The sequence below is a fragment of the Nycticebus coucang genome, chromosome 6, assembly GCF_027406575.1.
Source record: "Nycticebus coucang isolate mNycCou1 chromosome 6, mNycCou1.pri, whole genome shotgun sequence".
Lineage (NCBI taxonomy): Eukaryota > Metazoa > Chordata > Mammalia > Primates > Lorisidae > Nycticebus > Nycticebus coucang.
The window spans coordinates 23,573,311-23,593,752 of record NC_069785.1 but is presented as its reverse complement, the minus strand read 5'-3'; the positions used below and the strand labels follow the sequence as shown (position 1 = coordinate 23,593,752).

The 20,442-nt window shown below is 37.3% G+C and overlaps 2 protein-coding genes and 1 pseudogene across 6 annotated transcripts in view; 2 read left to right on the top strand and 1 right to left on the bottom strand.

Moving 5' to 3' along the window:
• The window catches only part of AP4S1 (adaptor related protein complex 4 subunit sigma 1), a 93,382-nt gene extending 88,303 nt beyond the window's left edge, over window positions 1–5,079 (top strand). Inside the window, exon 6 of the mRNA XM_053594911.1 lies at window positions 4,957–5,079. The gene's annotated coding sequence lies outside the window, so the exon portion shown is untranslated. The remainder of the gene's footprint in view (window positions 1–4,956) is intronic.
• HECTD1 (HECT domain E3 ubiquitin protein ligase 1) overlaps window positions 1–20,442 on the bottom strand; it is a 108,268-nt gene that overhangs the window by 24,848 nt on the left and 62,978 nt on the right. For all 5 annotated transcript variants that reach the window (XM_053594896.1, XM_053594899.1, XM_053594897.1 and 2 more), the window contains exons 16-24: window positions 17,105–17,239; window positions 15,648–15,794; window positions 13,327–13,421; window positions 11,326–11,431; window positions 9,092–9,226; window positions 7,690–7,829; window positions 7,105–7,428; window positions 4,086–4,252; window positions 3,543–3,719 (exon numbers count right to left, since the gene is read on the bottom strand). In XM_053594896.1, the coding sequence (XP_053450871.1) occupies window positions 3,543–3,719; window positions 4,086–4,252; window positions 7,105–7,428; window positions 7,690–7,829; window positions 9,092–9,226; window positions 11,326–11,431; window positions 13,327–13,421; window positions 15,648–15,794; window positions 17,105–17,239 (1,426 nt within the window). The remainder of the gene's footprint in view (window positions 1–3,542; window positions 3,720–4,085; window positions 4,253–7,104; window positions 7,429–7,689; window positions 7,830–9,091; window positions 9,227–11,325; window positions 11,432–13,326; window positions 13,422–15,647; window positions 15,795–17,104; window positions 17,240–20,442) is intronic.
• LOC128588223 (eukaryotic translation initiation factor 1-like) lies at window positions 5,093–5,434 on the top strand (annotated as a pseudogene).

Below are 20,442 nucleotides of genomic sequence, written 5' to 3'. Positions count from 1 at the left end.
AGTCTTTTAATTGATAAATATAATTAAGTACGCAAATGTTCTTTCGAGAAAAAAGTGCCAGCTTACCATTAACTTCCAAGGTAAGGCTAAACCTTCTAATGACAGACAGAATATTCATGTATCACTACAGAAATTTTAGGTCACTAGCTCAAATAAGCACTAAAGTTAGCATTTCGGTTGTGTTCTCAAAGTTCAGTAGTTCTTTGCTTTTCTTATGATTAAATTTAATAAATTTAAATAAGCACAAAAAAACTAATAAAATGTGAAGAGCATACTAAGTGCTTTTATTAGAACCTATGTGCTAAAGCTAATAACAAAGAATTAATGAGCATAATATTAAATCCATATATTTACGTATAATCGGAAAACGATATTCATTCTTTTTGTAAAAACCACCATTAACTTACAAAAGCAAAAAAAAAAAAAAATTGCCTATTAGAAAGGAAATTAATAGAAAGTTTACAGTTTATTTTAGGGTCATAGGCTATTACTTCAGGGAAAAACACAACACATAAAAAACATTTACTTTTTTTTATGCACAGAACAAGCCTTTATGGAGTTTAAAAAGTTCCTAACCCACACACGCCAAGGGCACAAGCTCTGATATATCCACCCACACACCCATACATCAAGTTCATGTAAGTTTATGACAAAGCTCAGAAGGGTATAAATAATATTGAATTACCTGTGGGGATTATCTGCATGACTTCTTTGAAAGCAAAAGTGGCTGCCCCAAATCTACATTAAGTAGCTTAGATGAGATTTCAACTGCCTTAATTTTTTCTGTATGCTGAAATAACCTCTGAAGAACCAACATTTAACTATCACTTCTGCTACACAGAAATGTGTCAGAAGGAAAGGTTCAAAAACATATCCCAATCCCAAATAAAAATGACTTTTGTGTTGTTATTAGTGGTCCCACAAATATACTGATAATTTATTTCATAACACTTACCAAAATCTGTAATTGTATGTTTATATGTTTCACCCAGAAGGCAGGGGATCATACTTTTTGTTGAACATTGAACATGACAAGTCTAATAAAGTAGATTTACATAGTAGACACTCAGTATTTGTAGAATAAATGGATATTCCTGCTGATATACAGACTCTTTGGAAGGGGCACAGATATAATTGATATAATGTGAAAAAATACTAAAAAATATAAACCATTTATATTAGGCTTCAGAATGTGTTTAAACTGTCATATGAAAACTTCTGGAAGAACTACAAAAGAGTACATACATACTATACATGCATATATAGGAGTAGATACATACATACATATACATATGTATAGTACGTATGTACCCCTAGACCTGAAAGATAAGGACGAGGCATTATGAAAAATGGTTGGCTTAAGTATTTAAAAGCTAAGGACACTCTCCGAAATAAAGGTTTTTAAGGCATGACAATGGCCATTTTGGTCAGCCAAAACCCAATCTGTACATTTATCAGATCAGCAAAAATAGGCCCTTTTTGAATGCTAAATTTTGAAAATATTGATTTTCCTATGTAGTTGCTTCAGTTGTCTCCATCCAGAAAAAAACAAACTTGCTGGGCATGAGGGCTCATGCCAGTAACCCTAGCACTATGGGAGGCTGAGGTAGGTGGACTGCCTGAGCTCACAGGTTCAAGACCAGCCTAAGCCAGAGCAAGACCTCATCTCTAAAAATAGCCAAGTGTTGTGGCAGGCGCCTGTGGTCCCAGCTACTTGGGAGGCTGAGGCAAGAGAACTGCTTGAGCCCAAGAGTTTTAGGTTGATCTGATCAAGAAAGAAATCAGCCTCTGTTTAGTATTTACATTGGACACCAGTTTCATAATCACTGACTTATGTAAAAACTGGTGCAGAAATTTTATAAACTCTTTGCTGTTTTTGATACTTTTTTGTTCTGTTTTGTTTTGTAAAAATGATGAACTTCAGAAAATAAAATGTCAGTGTTGAATAAAAAAGAAAAAAGTTTGAGGTTGCTGTGAGCTATGATACCATGGCACTCTACCGAGTAACAAAGTGAGAAAAAATAAAATAAAATATAATAAATATTTATAAAAAATATAAAATATTTATAAAAAAATAAAATAAAATAAAATAAACAAACTTATCTTCATGTGTCCCTAACTAGGCTCCTCTCACCAAGTCATATACTTCAGGGCCGAACAATTATAGAAGACAGAATATTAACTTAATAGTAAGTATCATACAGATGCCTAAAAACAAGAACATATGGAACTCCTAAGTTGAACGCTACTATTGTCATCTCAACTATTATTAGTATTTATGAATTTTGGATCACTGTAAAGCTGCTTTGATTATAAATGATGGTTAATTTAGGTATGATGCTACAGAAGTGTTATTTAGTGGTGGCGTATAGTAGCGCACACCTATAATCCTACCACTTTGGGAGATGAGAGGATTGTTTGAGGCAAGAAGTTCAAGATCAGCATGGGCAAAAGCAAGACACCATCTTTATAAAAAAGCTAGCCAGGCACCCTGGTATATGCCTAAGTCCCAGCCAATCAGGAGACTAAGGCAAGAAGATCACTTGCGCCCAGAAGTTTGAGGTTGCGGTGAGCTATCATGACATCTTGACAGACAACAGAGCAATATTCAGCCTCAAAACAAATAAACAAAAAGGAAAACTGAAAAAGAAAGAAATGCATTTGACAGTGTGGTAATTCAAAGAATAGAATCTTAAAAGCAATAAAATCAAAGGATTTATTTAAATAAATGCTTGTAGCACATAAAGCATAAATATATTAAGAGATTAAATGTTAGTTATTCTCTTAAGCACTGCCACTTTTATTACCACTCTTTAGATATTTGGTATAAGTTCAGAATATGAACATTTTCTTCTTTTTTTTTTGTTAATGCTAGGTCAAATTGATACTAAGGAACCCTCTCTCCATTAGGTAAATTATCTGCTAATAAATCAGCCTTGTAGTTGTAAAAAAAGAAAAAAAAGAAAGCCTCTATGGTTCCTTTGGAGTTGACAGAAATTTCTTAAGTAGATAAAGATTTTGCTAAAATCAAAGAACTTGACTTACACAATAACCCTTACAAAACATGAAATGCCCCCAAAAAGCACTACAAAACAATCATAATAGACTAACAAATAAAAAGGTTATGTTTATGCTTTATTGAAAAATGTGAATTTAAAAGGTTAATCCGTTTTCTTACATGATCTGTAATACAGTAAAAAATTATTCCCTGATTCCTATAAAACTAACAAGAAAAGCATACGAAATTAAAAGCCAAAGTAAATTTGAGAATAATAAAAATTAAAAGAAAATGTCTCTTGAGGATACTCAACTTACACTAAGCTTGATAATCACTTCAAAATACTAGCAATAAATTTCTATCCAAAACCCAAGAACTTAAAATTTTCCCTGATTTCTTAATATTTTTTCCATTTTTAATGTGAAATCACTATCAGTTCTAAATAGTACTGGCACATTTACACAATTTATAAATTATTCCAAGACAAAAGAAAAAACCGTTAAGTACCCAATTTCTATATTACAAGTGCTAAACACCCACTCACCATTATGTAGTTCTCCTGTGACAGTGCCTTCTCCCTGTGGGCTACCATCCTGATCTCGCCATTTCCAGTCAAGGCCTCTGATAACACGTGCTCCTGGAACCATGTATTTCAGAACTTGGGAACGTACTAGACGTCTCTGTCGTCTAAGATTTGCTTCTGCTTCCTTAGCTGCTTTCCCTGTCAGATAGAAATTAAGAGATATATAAACCTTTTCTTTTTTTCTTTTGAGGAGTCTCACTCTGTCACCCTGGGTAGAGTGCAGTGATATTATCATAGCTCAGTGCAACCTCAAATTCCTGGGCTTAAATAATCCTGCTGCCCCAGCCTCCTGATTATCTGGGGACTATGATTGTGGGCCCCGGTACGTGGCTAATTTTCTATTTTTGGCAGAGACTGAAATCTTGCTCAGGCTGGTCTTCTGAGCTCAAAGCAATCCTCTACTTCAGCCTTCCAGAATGCTAGGATTACATGCATAAGCCACCATATCCAGCCCCCAATCATTTTTTATAAATGTAACTGTTCAAAAAAATCTCATCTCTTTACCTAACTGATCCTCACATACTCCATTTACAGTGCCATAAAGTTCAAATCCAGATAGTGAGAGATAGTGTGTCTGTCCACTAGCATTCTTTCCCATCTGTTTAATTCTCACATGTCGCCATCCTTGTTTCTCATCCTTTGGCGGATCAAGCGGCCAGGTTGCAGTTGACCTGTAGACGTATTAAGAGAAAAAATTATATAATGTTTAAAATAAATGAAAAAGATATTCGAGATAGGAAAGATCTTTAATATAATACAGAACTGTAGAAAAAAAACTTTTATATTCACTTAACAGTTCATAAGAATCAAGAAATCAATGGAGAAACACAGAACAAGTTAAAATGGAATAGTTACATGTACGCTATTAATTTGACTCATAAGATTAAATAATTTAGAATTTTTTTTTTTTTTTCTGAAACAGAGTCTCACTTTCTTGCCCCCAGTAGAGTGCCATGGCTAGCTCACTGCCACCTCAAACTCTTGGGCTCAAGCAATTCTCTTGTCTCAGCCTCCTGAGTAGCTGGGACTATAGGCACCCACCACAAGCCCAGCTATTTTTTTTTTTTTTTTAAGAGACGGGGTCTGGCTCTTGCTCAGGCTGGTCTTGAACTCATGAGCTCACGCTCAAACAATCCACCCGCCTCAGCTTCCCAGAGTGCTAGGATTAGAGATGTGAGCCACTATGTCCAGCCAATAATTTATGATTAATATAATCTAAAGATAAAGGATACAGTTTACAAAGAATAAAAGTATGCTTTTGCAGTAAAGCAACTGAATGAATAAAAACTAAATTCTTGCTTGTTTTAAATAATGGGATTAAAATCTTAACTTTAAGTTGGAAAAGGCTGATTAATGTTAAGTTCTTTTCACCCAGTCACTGAGCTGCACCGAGGACTCAGCAGCCTCCCCCTTGAGACCCCTCGCTTCCCAACGCTCTGTCCCCACCACCCGCCTTCTCCCGCCACTGCCTTCCGCAGGCCATTTCCACCGAGGAAAAGGAATCGTATTGTATGTCCGCTACCCAGAACCTCCACTCTTTCAACCCCTTTGCTGATGCAAGTAAGGGTGATGACCTGCTTCCTGCTGGCACTGAGGCTTATATCCATATAAGAATTCAACAGAGAAACAGCAGGAAGACCCTTACTACTGTTCACGGGATTGCTGATGATTACGATAAAAAGAAATTAGTGAAAGCGTTTAAGAAGAAATTTGCTTGCAATGGTACTGTAATTGAGCATCCAGAATATGAGGAAGTAATTTAGCTACAGGGTGACCAGCACAAGAACATATGCCAGTTCCTTGCAGAGATTGGACTGGCTAAGGACGATCAGCTGAAGGTTCATGGGTTTTAAGTGCTTGTGGCTCACTGAAGCTTAAGTGAGGATTTCCTTGCAATGAGTAGAACTTCCCCTCTGTCCCTTGTCACAAGTTTAAAAACCTCACAGCTTGTATAATGTAACCATTTGGGGTCTGCTTTTAACTTGGACTAGTGTTAACTCCTTCATGCAATAAACTGAAAAGAGCCATGCTGTCTAGTCTTGAAGTCCCTCATTTAAACAGAGGTCAAGCAGGAGGCACCTGGCAGTGTCAAGCCTGAAACAAAGCAATAACATGGTGTTTCAGCCAAGCCCAGAGCCCTAAGATCACAGATGGCTATGCCTGGCCAGAAGCGCCTCACCTCTCCCTCTGCAGAGTTCCCAGCCCTAAGAGAATGTCACCACCTGGACAACCCTCGGTGAATCTGAGAGGATGGGGTAAGGCAGCAATGCAGCTATACCTCTAGAGGGAGTCTTTGGTAGTAAAGGAAAGATGCCCTGGTATCTCCAGGTGGGCAGAACTTAGGCCACCTTCCCTCCAATAGGGTGACAGGACATCTGGCTTTCCACCAACGTCTTTTTGACCAGAAATATCTTAGCTAAGGGATGTCCAACATCAGAATGTGAGCCCAACCTTCTATCAGTTAAACTTTTGACAAGGGAACAAATCTCAAAACTGATGTATCAGCTATGTAGCTAGCTGTAGAGCTTGCAACTTAGTAGCAACAGCTGCCCAATGCCACGTGAAGTAACAAGACTGGTTTTTGGTTTTTTCTCTTCAATTTTAATGTTATGTGTAATGTATTTAAACCCTTATTTAAATAAAACCTGTTTTCAGAAAAAAAAAGTTAAGTTCTTTTCATAATATATCAAAACACAGAAAACAGTTTATACTTACTGTACTGCTTAAAATGTACCACAATGTACTATTAAAATAGAGCTAATTTTTTTGAAATATAATTATTGACCATGTATCTTTAAAAAATAAAATTTAAGAAGAGATATATAAAAATAAGAAATTAAGTCAACTATAATTCTCTAGCAGTAGCCAGTTAATTTGTTGAACATATTATATAAAGCCAATTCCATTATGTGTCTATTAGAATGCTATACACACATATATCATAGCTATATATTAACTTCTAACATAAGTAACTAATCACTTCTTAGCCTTTTGACTGTGATTGAAGGCAAAATAAATACTCAGCTCAGCTTCTACTAATATTTACTCTAAACTTTTTGACAAAGTTTTGGTGAAGTCAGTATTTCCAAGTTTTTTGTCTGGAGTATCAAGTTATTTGTTTTGTGTGGGTTTTTTGTTTGTTTGTTTGTTTGTTTGTTTTGAGACAGAGTCTCACTTTGTTGCCCTTGGTAGACTGCAGGCATCATAGCTCACAGCAACCTCAAACTCTTAGGCTCAAGTGATTCTCTTCCCTCAGCCTCCCAAGTAGCTGGGACTACAGGAGCCCACCACAACACCCATCTATTTTTACAGACAGGGTCTTGCCCTTCCTTAGGCTAGTCTCAAACTTCTAAACTCAAATAATCCACCTGCCTCAGCTTCCTCACGCCTGGCAAGTGATATGTTTTTAGAATGAAAATCCTGCTTCAGTATTTCACAAAGAAGAGAGCTCTAAGTATACGATTATAAAAATAAAGAACGCTCTTTACTGAGTTTTCCAATTTGCAAAGACTCCTCAACTAACCCTGGTTCATTGAGACTGCAGTCATCAACATGGGTATATAAAGAAGTCCAGTTCTGTCCATCTTTGGATACCTGGAAAACCCAATTTCTCAGAGCAGACCTTCCATAACCACGAGCATGACGAAGTGTATAAGCTGATGGTATCACCCAAAGACCCATATCTATGGCAAACCAGGCATTCTTATCATCATTGCTATGACAGTTAAGAGCTGAATTATCACGACTTAATATGTCTTCTAAGCGGCCATAAGGTAGATTTCTTCCTTCTGATGATGTTACTACTACAAGTCCATAAGCAGCTGGATTTACCCATTCATATGCAGTTCTATACAAAAATAAAGAAAAATTAGCAATTAATAATGTTAAAGTATTACATTTACTTATTTTTTTTTTAAATCTAGAATTAGCAATTTAGATATTTTTTCTTCATAAAGTTATTTGGATAATCTTAAATTTAAACTATGCGTATAAGACATAATTCCTTAAACAATAGGATAATCAAACACAGGTTAATAATTTCACTCTACTTTGTAAAATTCTTTCTGCAGATGAATACTGTCACTCTAGCTTAAACAGAATGACTTACTTTGCATTTGTCCCAATCCAGTAAATGATTCCATTTTCATCAAAATCATGCTGGTGCCGAAATATAAAATTTTGGCCTTCTCTTAATTTACGAACGAAGACAAATGAAGATCGGTCAAAATCATACCACTGCTTTGCTACCTAAATCAAAGAAAATATAGAAGGCATTCATTTACCTCAATAACGCTATCTTCAAATACATTATCCACCTTTTCTGTATCTTTAATGTGAAGTGTTTATTATAACAAGTGCTCATTTTTAAATATTTGAAAAAATACAGAAAAATAAAAGTACCACCACTAACACATCTAACTGTTAATCAGAGTATTTTTAATTTTTTTATTAAATCATAACTGTATACAATGATATGATTATGGAGCATCATACACTCACTTCATAAACCATTTGACACATTTTTATCACAGTGGTTAACATAGCCTTTCCGGCGTTATCTCAGTTACTGTGCCAAAACATTTACATTCTACATTTTGATAGTCTATTATTTTGATAGGATAAAACAAAGTTAATCACATTGTACAAGAACATTTTCCCTTATTATCATTAGTCTGTATACATTTTAATAGCTATTTAAGATTCAAACTGAGAGAAATAATTATCACATATCATCACTTGTCAGTTAAAAATAAATTAAATTTTTTTTTTTTTTTTGAGACAGAATCTCACTATGTCACCCTCCATAGAATGCCGTGGTGTCACAGCTCAAAGCAACCTCAAATTCCTGGGCTTATGTGACTCTCTTGCCTCAGCCTCCTAAGTAGCTGGGACTGGACTACAGGTGCCGGCCACAATGCCCTATTTTTTTTTTTTATTATTGTTGTTGCAGTTGTCATTGTTGTTTAGTTGGCCTGGGCTGGGTTTCAACCTGCCAGCCTCGGTGTATGTGGCCAGCACCCAGCCCACTGAGCTATGGGCACCACCCAAATATAAAAACTTTTAAATGTAATTATTTGACCTTCTTTTATTGATTGAAATTAAGGTTTTTGTTTCAGCGTGAATAAACTATAATACATGGCTAGGTGCCCATAGCTCAGTGTTTAGGGTACCGGCCACATGCTCCAGGGCTGGTAGGTTTGAACCCAGCCTGGGCCTACTACCCAAACAAAAAACCAAAAAAAAAAAACTATAATAAATGTCTTCATGTAGAAAATATTTATGGTGTATACAAAATTATTTTCTTTAAATTAGACTTATAAAAATGCAGTTACTGAGTCAAACTGTATTAACATATCTCTAGATACACTCTTCCCAAACTATTGTTTTTAATTATACTCTGGTTGATCTTCTGATAACATAAATCTTTTCCCTTTTACCAAACTACTGTTTTAAATGGCTAAACCGTAGCTGAGAATGCTTATTTCACTATGCCATTGCCAGAAGCTCACCATTTTCAAGAGATACTGTTCCAGAGATTCAACTGTAGCTAAAGGTTCCATCTTCAACATTCTGCCAGTCCGGTCTATCAATGCAGTTTCACCAGGAGCACGTTCTAATCGAAATCGTAATCTTCTTGTAAGTATCTACACAAAAAAGAACAAAGTGCTTTAACAAATGCCTTGTTTTTCTCAGAACTGCAAAAATGACCAACACTACATAACTGTAACAACTGAGACATAGCCACAACAGAAGTACCAATGAACAAATGTCTGCTTTCCATTAATTTTTTTTTTCTTAAAAGGTCCACTAAGTATAAGTCATACTAGCTATCAAAAAAAAAGCTGGGACACAAGACCTGAGCCTATACTTTGGGAATTATATGGAGTAAATTATTAGAAACCTACCACGACAGATGAAGTATGAATCCCTCTTATCCTTTTACCTGCAGTCCATTCTGTGGTCCTTCTCATCCTGCCTCTTCCCATAAACTCATCAGTTCTTTTGGCCTACCCTGTTTCCCCGAAAATAAGACATCCTCCGAAAATAAGACCTAATTACAGGAAAGATAAGACGTCCCCTGAAAATAAGACCTAGCGCATCTTTGGGAGCACACCTTAAAATAAGACACTGTCTTATTTTCGGGGAAACAGGGTAGTTCTCTACGTGCCCAGGTTAAGTCCATCTACTACTCCTTCTGGTAGCCCTTCTAGCTCCAGTTTCCAGAGAGGGCAGGCATGGACTGCTTGGTGCTGGGAGGTATGGGGCACACCCCACTTCTGTAGGCATCCTTGCCAAGAGATGCAGTAGGCAATGGGTAGAGTTGAGCTTTCTTTGCCAACTGATAGGGAATGTGAGGACTTAACATTCTAAAATTAAGTCATTTTCTTCTGTGGGACTAATTCTCAAAGAGTTGAAAATCCAATTACATAAGACAGCTAACAATTAAGTGGTAAACACAGTATACTGAATGCATTAATAAAGGTACTTAGTGAGGGGGCGGTGCCTGTGGCTCAAGGAGTAGGGCGCCGGTCCCATGTGCCGGAGGTGGCGGGTTCAAACCCAGCCCCGGCCAAAAAAAAAAAAGGTACTTAGTGAAAACAGATGAGGAGACAATTAATTAGATAAGTTATGATGGTAGTAGGCCTCAAAGAGTACGATGTCATTTCACCTGGGCCTCTACCAAGTGAGGATGCATCTATGAGGAACTAACCATTACCAGACTCAGATCTCCTGGCACTTTGATCTTAGAGTCCCCAATAATCAGAACTATAAGCATGAAATACCTATTGTTTATCATTTACCCAGAATATTTTGTTAAAGCAGCTCAAATGGAATAAGGACTTGACTTGTAATTGTAGGCTAAGAGGAACCCTTTTCTCAGATTTTTCCACTGATAAAAAGTATCTTCTTCTACAAAAGATCTACCAAATATCATTTGCTACTTATAATATTTATTGAATAAATATATTTATTATTTCCACTGATTTGATCAAACATAGTAAAAGGAAGTACCAATATAGTCAAGTCATTAAAAATATCAAGAGGGCTGAATGCGGTGGCTCACATCTGTAATCCTACCAGTCCGAGAGGCCAAGGTAGGTAGATTGCCCTGAGCTCACAGGGCAATGACCAGCCTGATGAAGATGTAAGACCCAATCTCTAAAAATAGCCAGGCACTGTGGCAGGCACCTAGAGTCCCAGCTACATGGGAGGCTGAGGCAAGAAAATCACTTGAGCCCAAAAGTTTGAGGTGGCTTGGCGCCTGTAGCAGTGGTTATGGTGTCAGCCACATACACCGAGAGTGGCGGGTTTGAACCTGGCCCAGGTTAGCTAAGTAACTGCCACAAAAAAAAATAGCAGAGCATTATGGTGGGTACCTGTAGGCCCAGCTACTTGGGAGGCTGAGGCAAGAAAATCGCTTAGGCCAAGAGTTTGAGGTTGCTGTGAGCTGTGATGCCACAGCACTCTACTAAGGGCAACATCATGAGACTCTGTCTCAAAAAAAAAGTTTGAGGTTACTGTAAGCTCAGTAACTTCACGGAAGGCACTCTACAGAGAGTGACAAAGTGAGACTCAGTCTCAAAAAAAAAAAAAAAGCCACAAATGATATTTAAGCTGAAATCTTTAAAGATTAGGCAGAATTGTTTTCATTTTAATCCAACAAGAAAACTTAAAAAAAAATAAAAATATAACACTGCCTAGATCATTCAGCAATACTAACTACTACATTTCTCATGGTTACCTGGAGGTTATATGTGGATCCTGGTGTATCGTACAAATGGAGAGGTAGACGTTCAATAGACTCCAATACAGCTATTAACTTTCGAATTAATGCAACTGCCGGTCGACTATGAGAAAAAAAATTGTTAAGAGCTTTTGTAGAATTGCATGGAAATGTTCATGCAAAAACTGCAGTAACTAACTTCATAAAGACAACTAATTTTTCATGAGTGCAAAGTTAAATTTTACATAGATTACTTCTGAGTAAGCAAAGATACTCTCACAACTCAATTTCCTTCCCTTAACAATATGTCATTTGGGGCAGCGCCTGGAAAAGAATATTTCATTTTTCTGGCTCAGCACCCATAGCACAGTGGTTATGGCGCCAGCCACATAAACCAAGGGTGGCAGGTTCGAACCCAGCCTGAGTCAGCTAAACAACAATGACAACGGCCACAAAAAATAGCTAGGCATTGAGGTGGGCGCCTGCAGGCCCAGCTACTTGGGAGGAAGAGTCAACAGAATCGCTTAAGCCCGAGAGTTTGAGGTTGATGTGAGCTGTGATGCCACAGCACTCTACGGAGGGCGACATAGTTGAGACTCTGTCTCAAAAGAAAAAAAAAAAAAATTTCATTTTTCTAAAAAAAAATTTAACACGTAAATTCAAAACAGATATGTATTTTGGTAAAGTATAAACAATTTTTTGTGTGACATTTGATATAGTTAAAAGGATATGAAGCAAAGTTTTGAAATTGATAAATATATTTGATGGCCAGAGTATCATAATGTGTTTTCTCAGACATTATTAAAGTATGAATGGGCCTAACATTTCTAGAAAGTAATTTGAAAAATTAAATCAAGAACCTTTGTCTTGGTGGCACCCGTAGCTCAGTGGGTAGGGTGCCAATCACATACATCAAGGCTGGCAGGTTCAAACCCAACCCAGGTCAGCTAAAAACAATGACAACTGCAACAAAAAAAATAGTCGGGCATTGTGGCAAGCACTTGGAGTCCCAGCTACTTGGGAGGCTGAGGCAAGAGAATCACTTAAGCCCAAGAGTTTGAGGTTGCTGTGACCTGTGATGCCACGGCCCTCTACCCAAAACAACAGCTTGAGACTCTGTCTCAAAAAAAAAAAAAAAAAAAAAGAACCTTTATCTTAAGAGCAGCATGCAACCTGTAGTCCCGGTTGTGTCTCTAGAAAAAATCTATAATCTTTAACATAGTATCATCATTTAAGGAACATAAAAAGATGTTTCCACTGACATTAGTTTAAGTGTTAGTAATAATTTACAAAAGACTCAATGTTTGATACAGTAAGTAACATCTCAACAAATTATATGCTCAATTTACAATCTCCAAAATGTGGAAAACGGCCTAAATGCCCACCAACCCAGGAATGGATTAACAAGTTGTACTATATGTAAACTAATTTAAACTAAATGGTCAGCCATATTTATTTCAGAAATGTAATACATTTTCCTTTATTCTGTAAGATTAAGAAATTAAAATTATTCCTTGTTATACTTTTTTTTTATTATTTTAGAGACAGAGTCTCACTCTATCGCCCTCGGTAGAGTGCTGTGGTGTCACAGCTCACAGGAACCTCCAATTTCTGGGCTTAGGCAATTCTCTTGCCCCAGCCTCCCGACTAGCTCGGACTACAGGCATCCGGCACAACGCCCGGCTATTTTTGTGGTTGTTGCAGTCTGGCCAGGGCTGGGATGGAACCTGCCACCCTCAGTATATGGGGCTGACGCCCTACCCACTGAACTACAGGTGCCGCCCTTGTTATACATTTATAACATACTTTTTATTAAATAAGAGTTCGGGTGGCGCCTGTGGTTCAAGGAGTAGGGCACTGGCCCCACATACTGGAGGTGGAGGGTTCAAACTGTAATAAATAAATAAATAAATAAATAAATAAATGTTCCTTTTGCATGTATAAATGCTATATTAGACTTATTTTAAATGAAGTATATACAAACTACAAAGACAATTAATAGAAATTTGTGGTTTTTACCTTTCATCATCTTCATTTTCACTAAAGGCTGTTTTGAAAACATTTATTCTTTCTACCAGCTGACTACAATCTTGTTTCATATCCAAATCCACACTCTAAAGGAAATAAAAATTAGAAAGTATAGAAGTATTCTGAAGGATCTTACTAAAATACATCAAAATTTCATGGAGATGTGAATGTTAATATGTTAAAAATTATGAAATACATGCCTCTGACAGGAGGATATGGGAAAAGTTATCAATACAATCTGAGTTAAATCAGTAATCATTTAATCTTTCAATTAAAATTCTTTTTACTATATGACTAGTATATGTCATGGATAACATAGAATTTTTTCTTTTTTTAATGGTCTGACATCATAAGCAATTATTCTGCAAAATCAGGGTCTCCCCAACTACACAAGATGATTTCAAATCATATACGGAATAAACATTTTCCAGCTTAACAGTACTATTTAATGAGTACTAAGGGAAAAATTGGCAAATAAAAACAAAGTAAAACACTGGTACATCAGAACCATGATGTCATGGATATTACTAAGTAATATATCACTATAATTTAATGAATAGAAATAAATCCAAATGATAAAATTTACGAAGAAATAAGAAATGAACTAAAGTTAAAGTAATTAAGAGTGCATCATGACATACAATAATTAAGAACAGGACATTAAAACGTGGCTAGGCAGGTGGATCGCTTGAGGTCTGAAATTTGAAATCAGCCTGAGTATGAGTGAGACCTTGTCTCTACTGAAAAGAGAAAAGCTAGCCAGGCATGGTGGCAGGCACTTGTAGTACCACCTACTCTGGAGGCTGAGATAAGAGGATTGCTCACACCCAAGAATTTGAGGTTGCTGTGAGCTATAACACCATGGCACTCTACCCAGGGTGACAGCAAGTAGGACTCTGTCTCAAAAGAAAAGAAAAGAAACTAAAACTCCAAGTAAAACTGATATGGAAAGAATCCTTTAGTTCATTAAAATAAAGGAAAAAATATGTTTATCAAAAAAAAAAAAGTGATAATCAGGTTCAGCACAGTGGCTTATGCCTATACACATTCTGGGGGGCCAAGGGAGGCAGATTGTTAAACTAAGCTCATCAGTTTGACAGCCGCCTGAGCAGCAGTGAGATTCTCACCTCTACTAAAAATGAAAAACTGGGAAAGAAGATCACTTGAGCCCAAGAGTTCGAGGTTACTGTAAGCTATGATGCCACAGCACTCTACCCAGGGCAACAGAGTGAAACTCTATCTCAAAAAACAAAAAAAGATATTCAAGGTAGACTAAGTCTAGGAAAAACATACAGTTATTAGCAAATACTTGACAAACATTCACATAAACTTCCTAAACTTTCATTCTTCATAAATTAACTTTATACATATAATTTAGGTCTTGAAGTCCTTTGACTTATTCTATTTTATGTAATTCTGAGGAAATCAGAATAGTGAATAATAGTAAAAGTGTTTTTAACAAAACCTTCAACAAATTTTAATAGGAGAATTTAGAAATCAAGACTCAATGCCTGTAGCTCAGTTGTTAAGAGCGTTGGCCACATACACGGGGGCCAGCAGGTTCAAACCAGACGCGGGCCTGCTAAAAACAATGACAACTCCAACAAAAAAATAGCTGGGTGTTGTGGTGGGCACCTGTAGTCCCAGCTACTTGGGAGAATGGAGCAAGAGAATCACTTAAGACCAAGAGTTGTAGGTTGCCGTGAGCTGTGACGCAACAGCACTCTATTGAGGGCAACATAATGAGACTGTCTCAAAAAAAAAAAAAGAACTCCCTAACTAGGAGAGAATAACTTGACAATAAAAATATAAATAAATTTTAAAAAAGAATTTAGAAATCAAAATAAATTTATTTGATTTAACCCACTCAAAGTAATGATACAACTTAAAAGGCTAAAGAAATTAGAAGTGTAAACTTTACTCAGTTTTTAAGTATTTCTTTTTTTTTTTTTTTTTTTTTGTAGAAACAGAGTCTCACTTTATGGCCCTCGGTAGAGTGCCGTGGCCTCACACAGCTCACAGCAACCTCCAACTCCTGGGCTTAAGCGATTCTCTTGCCTCAGCCTCCAGAGTAGCTGGGACTACAGGCGCTCGCCACAACGCCTGGCTATTTTTTGATTGCGGTTTGGCCGGGGCCTGGTTTGAACCCACCACCCTCGGTATATGGGGCCAGCGCCTTACCAACTAAGCCACAGGCGCCGCCCAGTTTTTAAGTATTTCTTAACAAAACAAACTATAAACTGCTTGCCAAAAGCACAGCTACAAATAATTTTTAAAACTATATTTTGTTCTCTACTACTAGACAAACTTACATTGTTTAAAACAGTAAGAAGTGCTTGTACCAAGCCACTACTGCACATTTCATATGGTGAAATTGTGTTTTCATCCTTCAAAAGTACAATTAAGTTTTCTAAAGCTGTCTTCATTAAATCTCTCCAAGTGTTCTCACCCTCGATACACTAAAAGAAAAAGAAAACTTTAATGAAAATAATACAAATAACACAGCTTTTAAAAGTAACACCAATTATCATAAAATAAATTAGATATTAAATATTAAAAGTTCAAATTATTGCCAAGCATAGTGGCCCATGCCTGTATATTTTACCACTTTGGGAGGCTTAGGTGGGTGAATTGCTTGAGCTCAGGAGTTCGAAACCAGCTTGAGAAAGACCAAGACCCTGTCTCTGCTAAAAACAGAAAAATCAGTCAGGCGTTGTGGCAGGCACCAGTAGTCCCAGCTGCTTGGGAGGCTGAAGCAAGAGGATAGCTTGAGCCCAAGAGTTTGAAGTTGCTGTGAGCTATGATGCTACCGCACTCTATGCGGGCAACAGTCTCAAAAACAAACAAACAAACAAAAAATCCAGTTCGAAGTATTAAAGCAAATTATCTCTAACCAGAGGTCAGAGAACTATTTTGGAAGGGTTCTTGTATCAACATTTTAGACTCTACCACATCTATTCAATCCTGCTATTGTAGCACCAGAACAGTTATAGACAAAAATGGGTAAACGATAGCCGGGCGTTGTGGTGGGCGCCTGTAGTCCCAGCTACTCGGGAGGCTGAGGCAAGAGAATCACCTAAGCCCAGGATTTGGAGGTTGCTGTGAGCTATGATGCCACGGCCTTCTACCAAGGGCAACAAAGTGAGACTCTGTCTCTAAAAAAAAAAGGGTAAATGAATAAGCATAGCTATGTGCCATAAAATTTTATTTATGGACACTAAAATTTGATCTTTATATAGTTTCATGTATCATGAAATATTATTCTTCTTTTGATTTGTTTTCAATCATTTAAAAATTTAAAAACCATTCTCATCTCACAAAGCCATACAAAAACAGCTAGCAGACCAGATTTGGCCCATGGAGCCATAATTTACTGAAACTTAATTCAACATCCAGGATGTAAGGAACAGAAACGAAGAAAAACAGAACTAAGGGCAGGTGCGAGGTTCATGCCTATAATCCTAGCACTCTGGGAAGTGGGTGGATTACTTGAGCTCAGGAGTTTCAGATCAATCTCTATTTTTAGAGATTGGGTCTGAGCAAGATCCAGACCCTATCTCCAAAAATAGCCAGGTGTAATGGTGGATGCCTGCAGTCCCCGTTACTCAGGAGGCCAAGGCAGGAAAGAAGAACACTTGAGCTCAAGAATTTGAAGCTGCTGTGAGCTAAGATCCCAAGGGCATTCTACCTAGGGCAACAAACAAACAAAACAGAAAACAAAACAAAAAACTAAAATTCACTAAGTTATAAAATCTAGAAGTTGTCATACTTGTCTGTTTGTATGAAGTTCCCAAGACGACTCCAACTGAGTTGCTATGTTTCTGAGCGTTACCACTACTCCACGAGGCATGCTTTCAACGGCTTTAAAGTGGTCATCATATAAATCTCGAGCCATAGTTCGTACCTATAAAAGTAAACATAATAAATATGCAATTTCACTAAAATTAAAAATTTCACGTTTAATAAATCTTCCCATTTATGTGTATGTATGTGGCTTCAAGAATTTAAAATTTGGGCTCAGCGCCCTTCACTCAGTGGTTACAGCGCCAGCCACATGCACTGAGGCTAGCAGGTTCGAGTCTGGCAGGGGACAGCTAAAACAACAATCTCAACACCAACAAGAAAATAGCCCAGCATTATGGTGGGCGCCTGTAGTCCCAGCTACTTGGGAGGCTGAGGCAAAAGAATGGCTTAAGCCCAAGATTTTGAGCTTGCTGTGAGCTATGACACCACTATACTCTACAGAGGGTGACATAGTGAGACTGTCTCAAAATAAATAAATGAATAAAACAAAACAAAATAAAATAAAATAAAATTTGGGGCTAGCTCAACTTCCAAAAAATGGAAGTTGTTCCTGAAGCAAGAGAATAGCTTAAGCCCAAGAGTTTGAGGTTGCTGTGAGCTGTGACGCCACAGTCCTCTACAGAGGGCGACATAGTGAGACTCCGTCTCAAAAAAAACCAATAAAATAAAATGAAATAAAATTTGGGGATAGCTCAACTTCCAAAAAATGTTACTGTTCATAAACGTCAAGGTTACAATAGTCAAAAAGTACTCTACTAGAGGACGCCGGCCCCATATACTGAGGGTGGCCAATTCAAACCCAGCCCCAGCCAGCTATAACAGCAACGGCAACTGCAACAAAAATAGCCAGGCGTTGTGGCGGGCGCCTAAGTCCCAGCTACTTGGGAGGCTAAGGCAAGAGCTGTGACGCTACAGCACTCTACCGAGGGCAACAAAATAAAACTCTGTCTCAAAAAAAAAAAAAAGTACTCTACTAGATTTTAGCACTGTTAACTAAAATAAATTTACTATTTTCAATTTTTGGCAAAACTTTATGTGCTAAATAAATGCTTAGTTCATTTAAAATAAAATTACACAATTTGTAAAAAATTAACTCTGCTTTTTTTTAACTTTTTTTTTTTTTTGTAGAGACAGAGTCTCACTGTACCGCCCTCGGGTAGAGTGCCGTGGTGTCACACGGCTCACAGAAACCTCTAACTCTTGGGCTTAACGCGATTCTCTTGCCTCAGCTTCCTGAGCAGCTGGGACTACAGGTGCCCGCCACAACGCCCGGCTATTTTTTTTTTTGTTGTTGCAGTTTGGTCGGGGCTGGGTTTGAACCCGTCACCCTCGGCATATGGGGCCGGCGCCCTACTCACTGAGCCACAGGCGCCGCCCCTGCTTTTTTTTCTTATAAAAGTAATCTGCTTGTGGCTCAAGCGGCTAAGGTGCCAGCCACATACACCTGAGCTGGTGGGTTAGAATCCAGCCCAGGCCCACCAAACAACAATGATGGCTGCACCCAAAAAACAGCCGAGCGTTGTGGCGGGTGCCTGCAGTCCCAGCTACTTGGGAGTCTGAGGCAAGAGAACCGCTTAAGCCTAAGAGATGGAGGTTGCTGTGAGCTGTGATGCCACAGCACTCTACCCAGGGCGACAGCTCGACGCTCTGTCTCAAAAAAAAAAAAAAAAAAAAAAAGCAATCTTTTTGTGGTGAGCCAATTAGAAGAGAGCAGAGAGAATAAAGAGAGAAGAGAGGAGAGAGAAGAGAAGAGAAAATCAAACTACCTATAATCCCATCAACCAAAGCTAACTCTAACGTTCTGGGGTATACCTTAGGTTTTATGTCTTTTGTTGTATTTGTATTATTCATACATAGTATACGATGACCCTCATACTGACATATTTTACAATGAGAAGGAATAACCCTACTGTCAATTTGTGCAATTACTTCTTATTCAAGTTAAAATAAAGTTACTTGAGAGAACAACCTATACATGTTCTAGGTTTGTGTCTGATAGTACATGATACTATTTACAAATATATGCTTAAATAATGTAAATTTAGGACTTACTCGAATCTATTATAATCACAAACTAACCGAGCTAGTACTCACACAACAGAAAAAAATCTCTCCCTAAGCTATTATAGTTCATAATAATACCTTTTCATTTTGTTTTGGTATACCATTCAGAATTAAAAGATACCAAGTTCTAGATACTAGACCACTTTGAAGAAACTATCCCTTTCTAAAACAGCATTAATAAATACAAACTGAAATCAAACTAATAGTTAAAATTATTTTTGCTCCAAATTCATATATTTCCACATATACATATTTATGTATATATATATATGTATATATATATATAAAAAAGGACAGCTATCTGGTCACTGAGTTACTACTAATTTTACAATGAGAAAGTGAATCACTGTAAGTTTAGGAAAATGAGGATACAAGATTAAAATGACAGAATCATTGAGTTATTTTTCGTATTATGAAATTTCAGGTCCTCGTGAATTAGTATACATTTGGATGATTAAAACAAACATTAGATATTCCAAAAAATTCCTCGGGTAGGTGAATGGTAGTCAGCTTTATTCAAGAATTTCACATTTACAAATAAATTTGTAACCTCGAAAGTAATACAGTGTTTTCATAGTCATTCATGGATAGTACAGTGAAAAATTTGTGTTGTCTAATGGGAAATGTTCCTAAATGAGTTCAGACAAGGTGAAACTTCTGTATCAAGTTTCACACTACAACCAAATGTCTTATTTGAAATCTATTTAGTGTCACATTTTTCAAATGTCTGTGGTTTTGTTAGTGATTTCACTATTTCAAATGGTCCCTAAACTGTTACAGTGCTGCCTAGTGCTTTTAAGTGTAAGAAGACTGTGACGTACCTTACAAGAAAAATGTGTGTGCTAAATAAGCTTTGTGCTGGCACAATAGTGCCGATGATCAGTTCAGTGTTAACAAATCAACAACACACCATTAAATAAAATATCTTTGGAGAGAAACACATGTAGTATTGTTAAAAAACACTGCCACCACTAGCCCCCCAAAATCTCACCCAGTATTTCTCAAAGGAACAATGGTTCGGTATGCCTAGCACTTTAATGAAATGTAACTATTATTAATAATGAAAACTGAATAATGTTTATCATATTTAGCTCAAATTCCTTTAGCTTCTAACAGCTATCTTCAATTGAGTGAAACTGTGACTTTAATATACCCTGAAGTGGCTCGACACCTGTGGCTCAAGCGGCTAAGGCGCCAGCCACATACACCTGAGCTGGCGGGTTGGAATCCAGCCCAGGC